Here is a 21,155-nt window from a genome sequence, read left to right on the forward strand (position 1 = left end):
TCCCATTTTTTAGCACTATTTAAAGTGTAATTATAAAGTACAAATCTAAATAAAATGTCTTCATTGCTCTATGTCTAATTGAGCACTCTTATATAACTCTAGTTAAATCTTAATGATTACTTATCCTGTCATAAAATAAACGTTTTATAATATCAGCTCTGTCTAGTTTTGAATACTATTTAAAGGGTATTTATTAAGTACAAACCTAAATAAAATGTCTTTATTGCTCTATGTCTCATTGAGCACTCTTATATAACTAGTTTAATCTTAATGTTTATTTATCCTGTAATAAAAAAAATACATATTAAAATTGAATATATATATATATATATATAAATATATATAAAAATATATCAATTAAAAAAATAACTTCTAATAATTATGTGATATATGTACAAATTGTCTCCCTTGAACATATATATATATATATTATATATATATATATATTTATTTCAATAAAAAAATAACTTCTAATAATTATGTGATCTATATATAAATTGTCTCCCTTAAATATATATTTATATATATATATATACATATATATATATTTCAATAAAAAAATATGTTCTAATAATTATGTGATCTGTATACTAATTGTCTCATTGAATATATACATATATATATATATATATATATTTCAATAAAAAATTACTTCTAATAATTATGTGATGTATATACAAATTGTCTCCCTTTGTTTAGCACTATTTAAAGTGTAATTATTAAATAAAAATCTAAATAAAATGTCCTTATTGCTCTATGTCTTATTGAGCACTCTTATATAAATCTAGTTAAATCTTAATGTTTATTTATCCTGTAATAAAATAAACGTTTTATAATATCAGCTCTGTCTAGTTTTGAGCACTATTTTAAAGGGTTATTATTAAGTCAAAATGTAAATAACATGACTTTATTGCTCTATGTCTCATTGATGGAATTGAAATAATATATATATATATATATATATATATATATTTACTTCAATTAAAACAGACTTCCATTAATTATGTGATCTATCTATAAATTGTCTCCCTTGTATATATATATATATATATATATATATATATATATATATATATATATATATATATATATATTTCCTTAAAAAAATCACTTCTGATTATTATGTCATCTATATACAAATTGTCTCCCGTGAATATATATATATATATATATATATATATATATATATATATATATATTTATTTCAATAAAAAAAAAACTTCTAATAATTATGTGATCTATATACAAATTGTCTCCCTTGAATATATATATATATATATATATATATATATATATGTATTTCAAGTAAAAAAATAACTTCTAATAATTATGTGATCTATATATATACCAATGATGCTTGCATGTGCTCCATAGTTTTATATAGCTGTGTAGTAAGTTTAAAAATTGCTTTGTTTAATTATACAAGACGATTTTACTTTAAGAGTGCTCAATGCATTTAAAGAGCTTTGTAGTAAGAGTTGGAAACATTTTTGCAATTATTTTAGACAAATCTACTTCCAGAGTGCTCAATATATTAGTAGAGCTAAATAAAACATTTGAGAAACAGATATGGCATTTCAACTGCATAAATTTATTTTGACAGAGTACAATACATTAGTAGAGCTAAATATACACTTTCAAAAACATGTATGGCAATTCAGCTACACAAATATACTTAAGAGTGCTCAATAGATTAGTAGACGAAAGCATAAAATTCAGAAAACATGAGGAGCTCTGCAGTATGTTTTGAAAACCTAAATGTCAATATGTAAGTATAGATATACTGTAAGTTTTTATATATATATATATATATATATATATATATATATATATATATATATATGTATATATATATATATATATATATATATATGACAAGTATTTGAAACAAATTTCCTATTTGAGTGCCTAATATATTTGAGAGCTCTATGGTAACTTTATAAAACATATTTCAAAATTATGTTAGATAAATTGTCTTTGAGAGTGCTCATTTAATTAAGTAGAGTTCTGCATTAGTTTTGGGGTATGGTTCTCACTTTATTAGGGCAATAACTTGGACACATTATACTATGGACAAATCCATTGAGGACAATCAAAGGTAACCTGTTTTTTTCGACTCTGCTGAATAAGACTCATCCGTCTTGGTTCACTCTTGGGACATTAAAACAAAAAAGGTGAAGAATTAAAAAAAGAATGCAAAAATGTAAATGTCTTTGCAACTCATTCATTTTCACTTTCATAACACAAAAACATCTGTAAAAACTTGATAAAAGAATGCACAAACAATAAAATACAAATTTGCTGTCTTGGAATCTGAAATCAGTAGAAACATCCCCTACTGAAATTCCTGCACACCTCAAAAAAAAAAAAAAAAAAAAGATTCCTTCCCAATGCAATACTTTTCAAGCAATTACAGTGTCAGACTTGGTACTGCAATGACTCTGTAAACTGAAAAAATATACATAATAAAAAATGTTAAGCAAAATTGATTCATGTTAACACCTCTCCCAACACCACAGATTAACTACAAAAATACTTGATAAAACAAGACACAATTACAAATGTGTATGAAAAAAATTAAAATAAAAAAAATAAAAAAAATCAACCAAGCAATTGCTCATGATTTTCTGGTGTTTGATGGAATGTGAGTAGGCATACAGCCTGGATAATTTTCCAAGGTAAGTGATGATATTCATCATTATTGTCTTTTTGGATTAGTTCAGATATATCTCATAACTATAATTGTTTTATGTATATATTTATATGTCTAGATGTTATGTCTGCTATTTGCATGTTCCCTATAGAAAAAAAGCTACATAAAATCTACAAGTGTATTCTGATGTAAAATTAACTAGTAAATACAATGCTTGTGTTCCTGATATACCAACTATTTCTTATTAGCATATAAGTTGAATCATGAAATGTATCTCCCTTGCCTGTCTCTCTTTATACCTCTGTATTTATCTAGATCTGTCTATCTCTCTTTTCTTATTCTATATCCCTATTCCTCGCCTTGCTATCCACTATGTGTGAACTTATAGATTTCAACATGTCTAGATTGATAAGCTTCTCATTTACCGGTACCTAACTCCCGTTTTGAATACACGCTGAGATGCCTTGGTCTAAAAGATTGCACTCTATCAATACCTACATCCCCTCTTGTTTGGACTTAGAAATTTTTCAATTGAATACACTCTGAGATGCTTTGGTCTATAAGATTGTCACCTATCTATACCTACATCCCCTCTTGTTTGGACTTAGAATTTTTTCAATTGAATACACTCTGAGATGCTTTGGTCTACAAGATTGTCACCTATCTATACCTACATCCCCTGTTGTTTGGACTTAGAAATTTTTCAATTGAATACACACTGAGATGCCTTGGTCTATAAGATTGTCACCTATCTATACCTACATCCCCTCTTGTTTGGACTTAGAAATTTTTCAATTAAATACACTCTGAGATGCTTTGGTCTATAAGATTGTCACCTATCTATACCTACATCCCCTCTTGTTTGGACTTAGAAATTTTTCAGTTGAATACACGCTGAGATGCTTTGGTCTATAAGATTGTCACCTATCTATACCTACATCCCCTCTTGTTTGGACTTAGAAATTTTTCACTTGAATACACTCTGAGATGCTTTGGTCTATAAGATTGTCACCTATCTATACCTACATCCCCTCTTGTTTGGACTTAGAAATTTTTCACTTGAATACACTCTGAGATGCTTTGGTCTATAAGATTGTCACCTATCTATACCTACATCCCCTCTTGTTTGGACTTAGAAAATTTTCACTTGAATACACTCTGAGATGCTTTGGTCTATAAGATTGTTACCTATCGATACCTACATCCCCTCTTGTTTGGACTTAGAAATTTTTCAATTGAATACACTCTGAGATGCTTTGGTCTATAAGATTGTCACCTATCTATACCTACATCCCCTCTTGTTTGGGCTTAGAAATTTTTCAATTGAATACACGCCGAGATGCCTCGGTCTATAAGATTGTCACCTATCTATACCTACATCCCCTCTTGTTTGGACTTAGAAATTTTTCAATTGAATACACGCTGAGATGCCTTGGTCTATAAGATTGCCATCCATCAATACCTACATCCCCTCTTGTTTGGACTTAGAAATTTTTCAATTGAATACACTCTGAGATGCTTTGGTCTATAAGATTGTCACCTATCTATACCTACATCCCCTCTTGTTTGGACTTAGAAATTTTTCACTTGAATACACTCTGAGATTCTTAGGTCTATAAGATTGTCACCTATCTATACCTACATCCCCTCTTGTTTGGACTTAGAATTTTTTCAATTGAATACACTCTGAGATGCTTTGGTCTATAAGATTGTCACCTATCTATACCTACATCCCCTCTTGTTTGGGCTTAGAAATTTTTCAATTGAATACACGCCGAGATGCCTCGGTCTATAAGATTGTCACCTATCTATACCTACATCCCCTCTTGTTTGGACTTAGAAATTTTTCAATTGAATACACGCTGAGATGCCTTGGTCTATAAGATTGCCATCCATCAATACCTACATCCCCTCTTGTTTGGACTTAGAAATTTTTCAATTGAATACACTCTGAGATGCTTTGGTCTATAAGATTGTCACCTATCTATACCTACATCCCCTCTTGTTTGGACTTAGAAATTTTTCAATTGAATACACTCTGAGATGCTTTGGTCTATAAGATTGTCACCTATCTATACCTACATCCCCTCTTGTTTGGACTTAGAAATTTTTAAATTGAATACACGCTGAGATGCTTTGGTCTATAAGATTGTCACCTATCTATACCTACATCCCCTCTTGTTTGGACTTAGAATTTTTTCAATTGAATACACTCTGAGATGCTTTGGTCTACAAGATTGTCACCTATCTATACCTACATCCCCTCTTGTTTGGACTTAGAAATTTTTCAATTGAATACACGCTGAGATGCCTTGGTCTACAAGATTGTCACCTATCTATACCTACATCCCCTCTTGTTTGGACTTAGAATTTTTTCAATTGAATACACGCTGAGATGCCTTGGTCTACAAGATTACCACCTATCTATACCTACATCCCCTGTTGTTTGGACTTAGAAATTTTTCACTTGAATACACGCTGAGATGCCTTGGTCTATAAGATTGCCACCTATCTATACCTACATCCCCTCTTGTTTGGACTTAGAACTTTTTCAATTGAATACACTCTGAGATGCTTTGGTCTATAAGATTGTCACCTATCTATACCTACATCCCCTCTTGTTTGGACTTAGAAATTTTTCAATTAAATACACTCTGAGATGCTTTGGTCTATAAGATTGTCACCTATCTATACCTACATCCCCTCTTGTTTGGACTTAGAAATTTTTCACTTGAATACACTCTGAGATTCTTTGGTCTATAAGATTGTCACCTATCTATACCTACATCCCCTCTTGTTTGGACTTAGAAATTTTTCAATTGAATACACGCTGAGATGCCTTGGTCTATAAGATTGTAACCTATCTATACCTACATCCCCTCTTTTTTGGACTTAGAATTTTTTCAATTGAATACACTCTGAGATGCTTTGGTCTATAAGATTGTCACCTATCTATACCTACATCCCCTCTTGTTTGGACTTAGAAATTTTTCAATTGAATACACGCTGAGATGCCTTGGTCTATAAGATTGTCACCTATCTATACCTACATCCCCTCTTGTTTGGACTTAGAATTTATTCAATTGAATACACTCTGAGATGCTTTGGTCTACAAGATTGTCACCTATCTATACCTACATCCCCTCTTGTTTGGACTTAGAAATTTTTCAATTGAATACACTCTGAGATGCTTTGGTCTATAAGATTGTCACCTATCTATACCTACATCCCCTTTTGTTTGGACTTAGAATTTTTTCAATTGAATACACTCTGAGATGCTTTGGTCTACAAGATTGTCACCTATCTATACCTACATCCCCTGTTGTTTGGACTTAGAATTTTTTCAATTGAATACACTCTGAGATGCTTTGGTCTACAAGATTGTCACCTATCTATACCTACATCCCCTCTTGTTTTGACTCAGAATTTTTTCAATTGAATACACTCTGAGATGCTTTGGTCTACAAGATTGTCACCTATCTATACCTACATCCCCTCTTGTTTGGACTTAGAATTTTTTCAATTGAATACACTCTGAGATGCTTTGGTCTACAAGATTGTCACCTATCTATACCTACATCCGCTCTTGTTTGGACTTAGAATTTTTTCAATTGAATACACTCTGAGATGCTTTGGTCTATAAGATTGTCACCTATCTATACCTACAACCCCTCTTGTTTGGACTTAGAAATTCTTCACTTGAATACACGCTGAGATGCCTTGGTCTATAAGATTGCACTCTATCAATACCTACATCCCCTCTTGTTTGGACTTAGAAATTTTTCAATTGAATACACGCTGAGATGCCTTGGTCTATAAGATTGTCACCTATCTATACCTACATCCCCTCTTGTTTGGACTTAGAAATTTTTCACTTGAATACACGCTGAGATGCCTTGGTCTATAAGATTGTCACCTATCTATACCTACATCCCCTCTTGTTTGGACTTAGAATTTTTTCAATTGAATACACTCTGAGATGCTTTGGTCTATAAGATTGTCACCTATCTATACCTACATCCCCTCTTGTTTGGACTTAGAATTTTTTCAATTGAATACACGCTGAGATGCTTTGGTCTATAAGATTGTCACCTATCTATACCTACATCCCCTCTTGTTTGGACTTAGAATTTTTTCAATTGAATACACTCTGAGATGCTTTGGTCTACAAGATTGTCACCTATCTATACCTACATCCCCTCTTGTTTGGACTTAGAATTTTTTCAATTGAATACACTCTGAGATGCTTTGGTCTATAAGATTGCCACCTATCTATACCTACATCCCCTCTTGTTTGGACTTAGAACTTTTTCAATTGAATACACTCTGAGATGCTTTGGTCTATAAGATTGTCACCTATCTATACCTACATCCCCTCTTGTTTGGACTTAGAAATTTTTCACTTGAATACACGCTGAGATGCCTTGGTCTACAAGATTGCCACCTATCTATACCTACATCCCCTCTTGTTTGGACTTAGAAATTTTTCACTTGAATACACGCTGAGATGCCTTGGTCTATAAGATTGCCACCTATCTATACCTACATCCCCTCTTGTTTGGACTTAGAAATTTTTCAATTGAATACACTCTGAGATGCTTTGGTCTATAAGATTGTCACCTATCTATACCTACATCCCCTCTTGTTTGGACTTAGAATTTTTTCAATTGAATACACGCTGAGATGCCTTGGTCTATAAGATTGTCACCTATCTATACCTACATCCCCCCCTTGTTTGGACTTAGAATTTTTTCAATTGAATACACGCTGAGATGCCTTGGTCTATAAGAATGTCACCTATCTATACCTACATCCCCTCTTGTTTGGACTTACAATTTTTTCAATTGAATACACGCTGAGATGCCTTGGTCTATAAGATTGTCACCTATCTATACCTACATCCCCTCTTGTTTGGACTTAGAAATTTTTCAATTGAATACACTCTGAGATGCTTTGGTCTATAAGATTGTCACCTATCTATACCTACATCCCCTCTTGTTTGGACTTAGAATTTTTTCAATTGAATACACTCTGAGATGCTTTGGTCTACAAGATTGTCACCTATCTATACCTACATCCCCTCTTGTTTGGACTTAGAAATTTTTCAATTGAATACACTCTGAGATGCTTTGGTCTATAAGATTGTCACCTATCTATACCTACATCCCCTCTTGTTTGGACTTAGAAATTTTTCACTTGAATACACGCTGAGATGCCTTGGTCTATAAGATTGTCACCTATCTATACCTACATCCCCTCTTGTTTGGACTTAGAATTTATTCAATTGAATACACTCTGAGATGCTTTGGTCTACAAGATTGTCACCTATCTATACCTACATCCCCTCTTGTTTGGACTTAGAAATTTTTCAATTGAATACACTCTGAGATGCTTTGGTCTATAAGATTGTCACCTATCTATACCTACATCCCCTTTTGTTTGGACTTAGAATTTTTTCAATTGAATACACTCTGAGATGCTTTGGTCTACAAGATTGTCACCTATCTATACCTACATCCCCTGTTGTTTGGACTTAGAATTTTTTCAATTGAATACACTCTGAGATGCTTTGGTCTACAAGATTGTCACCTATCTATACCTACATCCCCTCTTGTTTTGACTCAGAATTTTTTCAATTGAATACACTCTGAGATGCTTTGGTCTACAAGATTGTCACCTATCTATACCTACATCCCCTCTTGTTTGGACTTAGAATTTTTTCAATTGAATACACTCTGAGATGCTTTGGTCTACAAGATTGTCACCTATCTATACCTACATCCGCTCTTGTTTGGACTTAGAATTTTTTCAATTGAATACACGCTGAGATGCCTTGGTCTATAAGATTGTCACCTATCTATACCTACATCCCCTGTTGTTTGGACTTAGAAATTTTTCAATTGAATACACTCTGAGATGCTTTGGTCTATAAGATTGTCACCTATCTATACCTACATCCCCTCTTGTTTGGACTTAGAAATTTTTCAATTGAATACACGCTGAGATGCCTTGGTCTATAAGATTGTCACCTATCTATACCTACATCCCCTCTTTTTTGGACTTAGAAATTTTTCAATTGAATACACTCTGAGATGCTTTGGTCTATAAGATTGTCACCTATCTATACCTACATCCCCTCTTGTTTGGACTTAGAATTTTTTCAATTGAATACACTCTGAGATGCTTTGGTCTACAAGATTGTCACCTATCTATACCTACATCCCCTCTTGTTTGGACTTAGAAATTTTTCACTTGAATACACGCTGAGATGCCTTGGTCTACAAGATTGTCACCTATCTATACCTACATCCCCTCTTGTTTGGACTTAGAAATTTTTCACTTGAATACACGCTGAGATGCCTTGGTCTATAAGATTGTCACCTATCTATACCTACAACCCCTCTTGTTTGGACTTAGAAATTCTTCACTTGAATACACGCTGAGATGCCTTGGTCTATAAGATTGCACTCTATCAATACCTACATCCCCTCTTGTTTGGACTTAGAAATTTTTAAATTGAATACACGCTGAGATGCCTTGGTCTATAAGATTGTCACCTATCTATACCTACATCCCCTCTTGTTTGGACTTAGAAATTTTTCACTTGAATGCACGCTGAGATGCCTTGGTCTATAAGATTGTCACCTATCTATACCTACATCCATTCTTGTTTGGACTTAGAAATTTTTCAATTGAATACACGCTGAGATGCCTTGGTCTATAAGATTGTCACCTATCTATACCTACATCCCCTCTTGTTTGGACTTAGAAATTTTTCACTTGAATACACGCTGAGATGCCTTGGTCTATAAGATTGTCACCTATCTATACCTACATCCCCTCTTGTTTGGACTTAGAAATTTTTCAATTGAATACACGCTGAGATGCCTTGGTCTATAAGATTGTCACCTATCTATACCTACATCCCCTCTTGTTTGGACTTAGAAATTCTTCACTTGAATACACGCTGAGATGCCTTGGTCTATAAGATTGTCACTTATATATACCTACATCCCCTGTTGTTTGGACTTAGAAATTTTTCACTTGAATACACGCTGAGATGCCTTGGTCTATAAGATTGTCACCTATCTATACCTACATCCCCTCTTGTTTGGACTTAGAAATTTTTCACTTGAATACACGCTGAGATGCCTTGGTCTATAAGATTGTCACCTATCTATACCTACATCCCCTGTTGTTTGGACTTAGAAATTTTTCAATTAAATACACGCTGAGATGCCTTGGTCTATAAGATTGTCACCTATCTATACCTACATCCCCTCTTGTTTGGACTTAGAAATTTTTCAATTAAATACACGCTGAGATGCCTTGGTCTATAAGATTGTCACCTATCTATACCTACATCCCCTGTTGTTTGGACTTAGAAATTTTTCACTTGAATACACGCTGAGATGCCTTGGTCTATAAGATTGTCACTTATATATACCTACAGCCCCTGTTGTTTGGACTTAGAAATTTTTCACTTGAATACACGCTGAGATGCCTTGGTCTATAAGATTGTCACCTATCTATACCTACATCCCCTCTTGTTTGGACTAAGAAATTTTTCACTTGAATACACGCTGAGATGCCTTGGTCTATAAGATTGTCACCTATCTATACCTACATCCCCTCTTGTTTGGACTTAGAAATTTTTCACTTGAATACACGCTGAGATGCCTTGGTCTATAAGATTGTCACTTATATATACCTACAGCCCCTGTTGTTTGGACTTAGAAATATTTCACTTGAATACACGCTGAGATGCCTTGGTCTATAAGATTGTCACCTATCTATACCTACATCCCCTCTTGTATGGACTTAGAAATTTTTCAATTAAATACACGCTGAGATGCCTTGGTCTATAAGATTGTCACCTATCTATACCTACATCCCCTCTTGTTTGGACTTAGAAATTTTTCACTTGAATACACGCTGAGATGCCTTGGTCTATAAGATTGTCACTTATATATACCTACAGCCCCTGTTGTTTGGACTTAGAAATTTTTCACTTGAATACACGCTGAGATGCCTTGGTCTATAAGATTGTCACCTATCTATACCTACATCCCCTCTTGTTTGGACTTAGAAATTTTTCACAATGAACCGAATATAATATTTTAGACAAACGTTTTTTTTTATATTCACGCCCCCCCCCATTTGTGTAAGTGTCACACATTTTCAAGTTTCTCTTAAAAAGTAAATAATTAATTTATGTTTAATAGTTTTATATATCACAAATTGAAGAGAAAAGGTCAATAAATAACATATTCAAATTTAAAACAAAAAATCCCTTTTTTTAGAAATTTACCTGTAAAGTCCGAAGTTTAAAACCTTTTTTTAAAAAAAAAAAAAACACATTGTTTTTTTTTTTGTTTTTTTTTTTAATGAAACCTTGGTCCTTGCTCCTTTAATTGAAAGAAAAATTAGGGCTTGAATTACATTTTTCGAGGCGTTATAAGCTTGGAAAGACAGGGGGTCGAATAATTCACGCCTCTCATTTTGAAATGTCTATTAAAAAGTAAATAATTAATTTATAAATTATTAATCTTATAAGCTTGGAAAGATGGGGTGGAATTATTCACTATTTTCACGAAATTTCTGACACTGCCCACAGACAGACCGTTCCGTTGTATCACAGTTCTTAAGTGTTGCTAGACTAAAACTCATCAGGGCCAGTATACTTCTTCAGTGGTCCTAAACAAGGAAGGGAGATAATTCCAAACAGTCAGAGTTGTCTTCCTTCAAGAATCTACGAAATTTTTGTTTTTACTTATTTTAAAACGTTTATTTACTTCAGAACAAAATTAGTGTTGAGACTTAAGTTATAACAAGACCGAAATGACTGTCATGAGACCGACGTCTCGGTGTATATGAGAAGAAAGCACCACCAACCTCTATACGTAGTTAATTTTCATGTCGAAAATAGTAATATATCCAAAAATGACGAAAATTCAGCAAGTAGAAAGTTGATTTATAAAGTAGAATTATAATGAATCAATGTAAATTAATATTCTATTCACAAAGAAATCAGTCTTAATTAAGTTTATATATATATGTGTGTGTGTGTGTGTGTGTGTGTGTGTGTGTGTGTGTGTGTGTGTGTGTGTACGGCGCACGTGCTCTGTAAATCGATTACAGCTCGTTACATTTCAAACATCGCAGACCCACACGTTGTTTGGTACCATCGCAAACGAACAAAAAAAATAAAATAAAATGAAATAAATAAAAATCCGACCCAGCAATTTTTTAAGTGCAAATTAGTGATAGGATAATTCCTATATTTTCCCGATTCCAGTGCAATTACTGATTCCGATTATTTATAAATCTCTAAAGACTAGCATGTTAAATGTGCAGATATTTTCTTAAACGTAATGAAAAAACATGATATGGGAATAAACTATAGTTTAAAATCAATAAATATTGATTATTTTATCAGTATTACCAGCAGCGGAAGATATCAAATAAAAACATAATTAAAAGAATCGTTTTGGCATCAGAAAAGTGGCACATATTATTAATCGTCCCAACACTAACGCAAATGAAATGCATTATTCGTGGTTTTGTCCAACGCATTTCATTATCTTTCAAAAGTCTTTTCGTACACATATGTGCTTAGCAAAGCTGTGCCACATAACATGTGCTTTTTCAAAGTCTCTGTCTCTGCCACCTGACGCTGACCCTGTCGTTTTGAAATTCAGAGGGAACTCTTTCTCTCTCTCTCTCTTTCTCTCTCTCTCTCTCTCTCTGTCTCTCTCTCTCTTTCTCACACACACACACACACACGTGCCGAGACAAAACTTTGTTTTATATAATAGTATCCTCTCTTTCATAAGTAAAACAAAACAAAAACAAAAAAACATACACTCAATAGAGTTGGTATGTATGGAAAATATAAACGACATTTTGGTTGCAACACTCACGCACAAATGTAATTAAAACCAACAAAACATTCAATGAAAAGAAATGAATTCGAATTACATTTTCTTTCAAAAAAACAACGAACGATAATACAATAAAATGGCTACTCAGAATCAAATATTGATTTTTTTAAGACGAATGTTTTAATTTGAGAAAAGATGCGGGAATAAAAATGATGTATGGAATATACTGTCGCTTCTTTATTAATATTAATCGATGTGGTTCCTCATATGCAAATTATTCAATCACTTGTTTTTTGTTTTTTTTTTTGTTTTTTTTTAATATTTATTTCATGTTTCCAGGCGACACGCATCCCCGGGATTTCCAGCATATTTAGCACCCTTTCTGTGTTTTCCTTCGTTGTTCTCAAAGAGAGGCTTTCCGCTGAAACCGGTCGATTCTGAATTGAGAAAGGTCGTATGTGGACGCTTTCCCCATCGCTAAATTTCCAAGGATCTTTCCAACAATGGGCGCAAGCTTAAAACCATGACCTGCAAGAGAGAATAAAAATATCGAGAAAGGCACCATTAGAGAACTTATTTCCAAACTTTAAAAACGTGAATGTTGTACGCCAGTGTTAACTTTGAAATTCTTCTAAGACCTGGTCGAGAAAATCAGTTTGGGAGAACCTTCAACAGTCGGTCGCATTCAAATCACATTTTTCTTCACTCTATAATTCCCTCTTGTCAAACTTTCACAAGAAAAAGAAACACTCGACTACCTACAACCACGATAAACGATTTCCCCCACTCTATATCTGTGCCTAAATTTAAATGCAGTCGTACATCTAAACAATATCATATAAATGCGGAAGTACCTCAGGGGTCTATCCTTGGACCTTTATTATTCCTGATATTCATAAATGACCTCCCTGATTAAATTGTTTCGGAGATGGGTATATTTGCTTATGACACCACTCTCTATAACAGGCACAAAGGGAAAACAAATGAACACACATCTAAGGAAATAACAGAAACACTAGAGAATGACTTCCAATCTCTAGTGGAATGGGAACAAAAATGGATGGTCACATTCAATGCTGCCAAGACTAAACTTGTTTCCTTCAATAGTTACAAGAAACCTTCTCTACCACCAATAGCAATGGCCAAGAACACATTACCTGAAAGTACTTTCATAAACTCCTAAGCCTAACATTTACAGGGAACATGAGCTGGAATAGATACATTGAGAGCATTGCCAAGGCTGTTGCAAAAAAGGTGGGCTCTCTCTACCGTGCTGGAAAAAGACTTACGCCTGAAATTATCCTGTACCTCTATAAGGCCACCATTCGCCCATGTATGGAGTACTGTTGTCACATTTGGGCTGGTGCATCTGCTGGTTTTCTCTCACTCCTGGACAGGGTTCAAAAGAGAGTCGCCAACCTGATAGGTCCTGAACTTTCATCTAGGCTTCAGCCTCTGTCCAATCGACGAAATGTTTCATCCCTCTGCCTTTTCTACAAATACTTTAATAGTGAATGCTCTGATGAACTACAAGCACTTGTACCTCCTCGACGTGACTACCTCCGACAAACCCGAAAAACAACTAAGTCCCACCCCTTTACAGTAGAGATCCCTAGGTGTAAGAAAGCCTTTTACTCCAATAGTTTCTTCCCCAGAACTGCAAGACTTTGGAACTCCCTTCCGGATTCTGCTTTCCCAACTGTACTGATATGCAGAAGTTCAAGTGTAATGTGAACAAACATCTTGCTACTCATTTCTCTTCATAATTCCCTTACAACTTATGCCTCGGATAGTGGCCCTCTACTTCAAAGTGGCACTGTGCTTTGTTTGGGGTGAAAATTGATTCATAAAAAAAGATAAAAAGAGAGAACGAAAAAAGAGGAAAAGAAAGAGAGAAAAGTGGGAGTTTTTTGGGCCAGTATTAAAGTGCAGTAATATCTTCTGTTTTCCGTCAGAGGGGAAATCCTTCTCAACCGAGGCATTTTCTTTTGTCCCATTCAGAGTATCATTTTTGCAAAACCGACGTTGTGTCTGACTTTACTCTCAAATGAATGTCAGTAATTTTTTTTTAATGAACCAAACCACAGTAAATTGTAATCATCAATCATAGATGTGTGTGTGTGTGTGTGTGTGTGTGTGTGTGTGTGTGTGTGTGTGTGTGTGTGTGTGTGTTACCAGCGAATGGTAAAAACTAGACACAAGGTAGAGATTAACTAATAGACATATGTAGATTAAAATTCGTAATAATAGAAAGATGTAGCCAAGGGAGATAACTCTAGCGAAAATAGTTCTAAGAAAGAAAACTCTCATTAAAAATCTATAAATACTAAAAAATACAACGTAAATAAATACATAAATATTAGCCTGGCAAAAAAAAAAAAAAAAAAAAAAAAAAAAAGTTCAGTCTGAATTTGATAAAACAAAAAAAGTAATTTTCACCAACAACTAGGCTTCGGACGATGTGATCTCTGAATTTCTTGCCGCTCTTCTAAAATACGCCATGGACTGAGGGAGATAACCCTATTTAATTTAGAAATTCGTTCATCTTTTTTTTATTCTTTCATATGACAGTTTGGCGCTTCTACACTATTGGGGCGAAGTTTCTGAAATCGTATTACTGAATTTCATATGAAAAGAATCGTATCTACGTATTCCTCGTATTTTTTAAGATGATGATATAAAAAAATTACGAAAATCGATAAGGTAGAAAATTATTTATTAAAGAAAATAAAAAATACAACTTGATGGAAACGATCGTAAGACACAGGTTAGTTCAAAAGGGAGGTAATTTTCCGTTTCTATTTAAACTAGATGACCGCAATTATTCCTACTACTACGACGATTAAAGTCATTCAGTCGGACATATATTCGGTGAATTTCTAACAACATTTTGTGTAATTATTTAGTTTGAACTCATTTTCCCAAACTTACCGTATTCAACAGCAAGCACACACTGCCATTCTCCTTTTTCAAATATATCGATAAACATTGTATGATTTTCGAACCGATTACACATTTTAAAGTGAGTAAAACCACTAAAAACCCTTTTTTCCAGTTAGGTAGAAAAGTAACTTATCTTGCCTTTGGTAACATTTATTTGTTAGTTGTTTTTTTACCACTTTTTTGAATCTATGTGTACAGTAATACAAACCCGGAAGATCCAACAAATATGTGTATAATTTTATAAAAAAAAAAATCAGTTCCGTTAAAAAAGAAAAAAGTAAATAAATAAATAAATAAATAAATAATAATAATAATAATAATAATAATAATAATAATAATAATAATAATAATAATACCAAAAACAAATAAGGTCTGCAATGCAAGGGGAGTAACTCTAAAGTTTAAATTTAATTTCATAAAAGTTAGAGTTATCTCCCCTTTGCTCTATGTTGGAATTTGCAATTGATATTGAAACACTTTATTTGTTTTTGCGTCATTGATACAAACCCTTCGGTAGATGTGCCTTCCGAATTTCTTCGAATGTATCGTCCATGTTTTTACATCATCGTATCATTATATAAAAATAACAACAATATGTCTACATACATGCAGTGATAGTAATGTCAGAAACCGATTTTAGAATGCGTGAAAAAAAAATTGAATAATTCGACCTCCTATTTTTACAAGCTTATAACTGCTTAAAAAATGTAATTCAAACCCTATTTGTTTTTTCAATTAAAGGAGCAAAGAGCAACTTTTAAAAAAAATAACAGGTTTAATAGCAAATTATGCAATTTTTTTTAATCGGCTTTCTTTAAAAAAGATTTGAAGAAAATCAACGAAATTTTTCTTCCTTCAAGTATAAAAAATCGATATAAATTCCAAAAAATCACTTATCTAAAAAAAAAAAAAAAAAAAACTCAATGTGTAGTTCCATTCTTTATTGTTAAAAATTTTTCCATATTTATATTTTAAATTCCAATTTTTTTTAAATAAAATAATTTTTTAAACAACTATTTGAAAAACGTGCGATCATGGAAGCATTTTTCGAAAAACCAGAAGTAATCTTTCTCCTTGTGTTGAACTACGGATGAACAAAAGGACATAAAAACCACACATTCACGTTAGGTGTGTAGCCTTGTACCTGGATGAACGTGTGTTACCATAGTTAAAAAATAGTCAAATTTTACTCATAGGATTATTCCTTAAAAAACGTGCCATCACGTGGCATTACTAAACGGAACTTTTATATACCAAACTGAAATTTTTCGTTTAAGATGACAGCTTCATATCTATCTATCTATCTATATATATATATATATATATATATATATATATATATATATATATAAATTTAACTCTTGGTTCGTTCGTAATTAATAGTCTAAATAACCACTGGAATATATATATATATATATATATATATATATATATATATATATATATATATATATATATATGTTAATTACCCCTAACCTTTTTTCCTTAAGAAAGAAGTTGTGTGACTCGATAACACACTACAGAAGATGACAGTTTCATATATATATATATATATATATATATATATATATATATATATATATATATATATATATATATATATATATATATATAATTTAACTCTTGGTTCGTTCGTAATTAATAGTCTAAATAACCACTGGAATGACTGGTTCGACATTTTAGTATAATATGTTTACTGTACCCATGTGTGTTTTTACATATCTCTTTTTAATTATAACATCAGACTGAATTTTGCTATAATAAATAGGTGTTTTTCCTTGTACGGATGGGGAATTTTTTTTATTTGAGGACAATTATTTCACGCCGCGTGCCATCACGTGACATTACTAAACGGAACTTTTATATACCAAACTGACATTTTTCGTTTAAAAATGGAATCATTTCTCTTTCGTTAATATATATATATATATATATATATATATATATATATATATATATATATAATATTTCGTGTTTTATATATAAAGTACAATTGTTGAATGTTATTCTTTTGACTATATTTGTTTTTAGGAGAAGCACAATTAAAAAAAAGATTAAAACGGAGCGAAATTTAAATTTCCATTCCATTTTTACAACAATCGTAAACAAGTGCATACTTCGTAAGTTTTATCGTAAGTTAACGAGCAACCCATAAAAATCTGCTTAAAATATTGTAAATGTATATATTATATATATATATATATATATATATATATATATATATATATATATATAACCTCTCCCTAACATACTGACAATAATTTGGTTCCGTCCTTCCCTATAAGAGGGATTGATTTACTAGGATTTGTATTAGAAGCTGAGCAAAATTATTCAATTGTTGAATTTTTTACATTTTGGTTAAATTTGTTAGTTTGCAATCGCTAAAAGCCCACACAAAAAATCACAAAAAATTGAACAAAAGACAAAATTAAAAAGAATGGTACTCATGCAGAATTTAACCCCCTCCCTTGGATTCCAATTAGTTTAGGGTTCGACCGGCAATCACTGGATTCAGCCGAGCGTTGTTCAAATGTTGAAACACTAAATCAACCTTTTATTTATTTTTTTTCATAGTTAATTATTGATGGGAGCATTTTTTCTGTTTATTTTCTTAACATCTATTGACAAAAAAAAATTGTACATTCTTTGAAAAAAAATTTTAACTTTTCTCTACTTTCACCTAACTATTTACGGTGTTCATATAAAGCATTCATTTTTTCTTTTCATGATAAAAATTCTGTTTTCAAAAAGAAATGTTTACTGCCAACTTTCTTTTAAAAAAAAAAGTGCAAGTTTTTCTGAAAAACAAAAAACTTTCACCTAACAATTTATGGTAAATAATTCACCTTTTCTTGGGGAAAAAACAACTTTTATTGATAAAAAAAATTGCAAAAATAATAAAATAAATAAACAATAAAAAATGCATTTTTTTATGGGGAATGTGTTCCATTTTAACAAACTGAGCCACAGCAACGCGTGGCCGGGTGCAGCTTTGTGTGTAAATAAAAAATATATATATATGAACACGTGATCGCTAAAAACAATGGACTTAGATATAACATTCATTAGCTTACCAGTAATAGCAGGAGCACATTTTCAAAAGTAGGTTAATCTTTTTTTTTTTAATAGAAACATGTAATGATAATAATTACCTGAAAATCCAGCTCCTATGATCAAATTTGGATGAAGAGGGTGTTTGTCTAATACAAAATGCTCATCGGGAGTTTTCTGTTGGAGATAGTGAAAAGAGGGAGTTGTTGGAAAAAAATCAAAGATACATAGTCAAGAGATACACCCGAATTATATATATATATATGTGTGTGTGTGTGTGTGTGTGTGTGTGTGTGTGTGTGTGTGTGTGTGTGTGTGTGTGTGTGTGTGTGTGTGCGTGTGTGTGTGTGTACGTGTATGTGTGTATGTGTGTGTATGTGTGTATGTGTATGTGTGTATGTGTATGTGTGTGTGTATGTGTGTATGTGTGTGTGTATGTGTGTGTATGTGTATGTGTGTATGTGTGTATGTGTGTATGTGTGTATGCGTGTGTGTGTATGTGTGTGTGCGTGTGTGTATGTGTGTGTATGTGTATGTGCGTGTGCATGTGTATGTGTGTGTATGTGTGTGGGTGTATGTGTATGTGTGTGTATGTGTATGTGTGCGTGTGTGTGTATGTGTGCGTGTGTGTGTGCGTGTGTGTGTATGTGTGTGTGTGTACTAGTCTTCCCGTTGGTCCTTGAAGGGTATGTGTGTGTATGTGTGCGTGTGTGTGTATGTGTGTGTGTGTGTGTGTGTACTAGTCTTCCCGTTGGTCCTTGAAGGGTAAGATGAAACAATTTTCAAAATAAAAAGTGATTTTGCAATTTTATTGTCTTTTATTGTCTTGAGAAAACATTTTTTTTAAGTAATGAGTGAAAGAAATAAAAACTCAGGAAGCCTCCAGAGCACTACTGCATACACTAATTAAAATTAAGGAGACCCTACTAGGTGCGTGTCTAATACAAAATACTCGTCCGGGGTTTTCTGTTGGAGATGGTAAAAGGAGGAACTTATTGGAAAAAATCAAAGATACATAGTGAGGAAAATTATATATATATATATATATATATATATATATATATATATATATATAGGGTGACCCAACGTTGCTCGGGATTGAATGATGATCAACAAATTTTTCACACTCCTATATTCTTATTGTCATCTAAATCAGTAAAATCAACCATTTCTAACTTGAACTTAACGGCATCGTCGCCCTCTAGAAAAGATAAAACCCTGTATGGTGGCCTTAACTATCCACTCACCTTCCATTAATTTACTTATACTAAACATGGTTAAATAATTGCACTCACTCACCGTATATATACAATGCTCAACAATACAAGGGTCTGGTTCTAATCCAGGAAAGACATCTTTCACAAATTCACTGCATGTTTTGATGGCCCAATCATTTTCAACTTGGTCTCGTCTGTCGGGATCAATAACAGGTCCATCGTGTAGCGCCACCTGTTGAGTTTAGAAGAAAAAGAATAGATAAAAGTCTATTACGATGAACAAAGGGTCATAAATCGATTTGATATTAAATGTAACTTTCATTTTTTTCATATTGCCACCCGGACTTAGAGTTAGTTTTTGGGTTAATAGATATCATAGTTTTTCATATATAATTGGTGGGCATATATATATATATATATATATATATATATATATAGTAAGTTATAAAATATACATGGCGATTAAGCTACACTGAATATTCCGCGTTTCATCCACTCTAGGATTCTTCAGGCTTATGCGAGAATTTTGTGGTCTCGCGTTTTATATACGGACCTTCTATTGAGTTTTTAGTTAGCGTTGTTTTCATACAATATTTTTTATTATTAAATGTACTTTTGTGGTCATAATATCGAGTTTTGAAATCTAAGGAAGTCATACCTACGTAATATTTCTTGTTATTCAGGTTTTCTTTCACAAATATTGTTGCCTGGTAAACTATGCTTTTGGTTAGACATTTATTTTGTAGTTGGCAAAGTGTGCAGTATCTACAGTTGCATTTGTCTTGTTCGTTATTAGTATTTTTATTTTTATTTCTGGTATGGTTGTTGTTGTCCGGAGTTGGTTTATTATTATTATTATTATTATTATTATTATTATTATTATTATTATTATTATTTCTGTTAGTTACATATGTGTTTTTTGTGTTAGTTTTATTTTTGTCATGGTGTGCACTTTTTTATCGTTTATTTTGTTGTTTTCATAGCATTTATTTAATATTTTGTTATTATGTGCTTTAATTATCGTCTCTAAATTTTCGCAGCAGCGGTAGGATAACTTTAGGGTATTTTTATTGAAAATTTTGTGTAAGGGGTTGGTTGCGGGAAAGTTCTTTTCGATAAGATCTACAAATTTCTTGCCAAGTTTTGTTTTTAACATTTGATTGTATGGTGCCATATACCAGATTATATTTCTTTTTCTTCTATTTTTAATTTTATTATAGTTATTGGTGTTTTGTTGCTTATATTTGCTATCAATATTTTTTTATCCACTATTTTTTAGGGATGTTTCATAAATATTGGTTGACCTGTTAAATGCATTTTCATCGCTTGAGTTATTGCTGAGTCTACTTACGATCGAGTTAGGAATCTGTTCTATAATTGATGGTGGGTGATTGGACTTAGGGTTTA

The 21,155-nt window shown here is 32.5% G+C and overlaps 1 protein-coding gene across 1 annotated transcript in view; it reads right to left on the reverse strand.

Moving 5' to 3' along the window:
- Positions 1-13,014: 13,014 nt before the first annotated feature.
- The window catches only part of LOC145270186 (peroxisomal sarcosine oxidase-like), an 18,652-nt gene continuing 10,511 nt past the window's right edge, over positions 13,015-21,155 (reverse strand). Inside the window, exons 6-7 of the mRNA XM_080125815.1 lie at positions 19,831-19,980; positions 13,015-13,065 (exon numbers count right to left, since the gene is read on the reverse strand). Coding sequence (XP_079981941.1) covers positions 13,015-13,065; positions 19,831-19,980 — 201 coding nt within the window. The remainder of the gene's footprint in view (positions 13,066-19,830; positions 19,981-21,155) is intronic.

This window comes from Euprymna scolopes, chromosome 46, assembly GCF_053919585.1.
Source record: "Euprymna scolopes isolate OS-2025 chromosome 46, ASM5391958v1, whole genome shotgun sequence".
Taxonomy (NCBI): Eukaryota; Metazoa; Mollusca; class Cephalopoda; order Sepiida; family Sepiolidae; genus Euprymna; species Euprymna scolopes.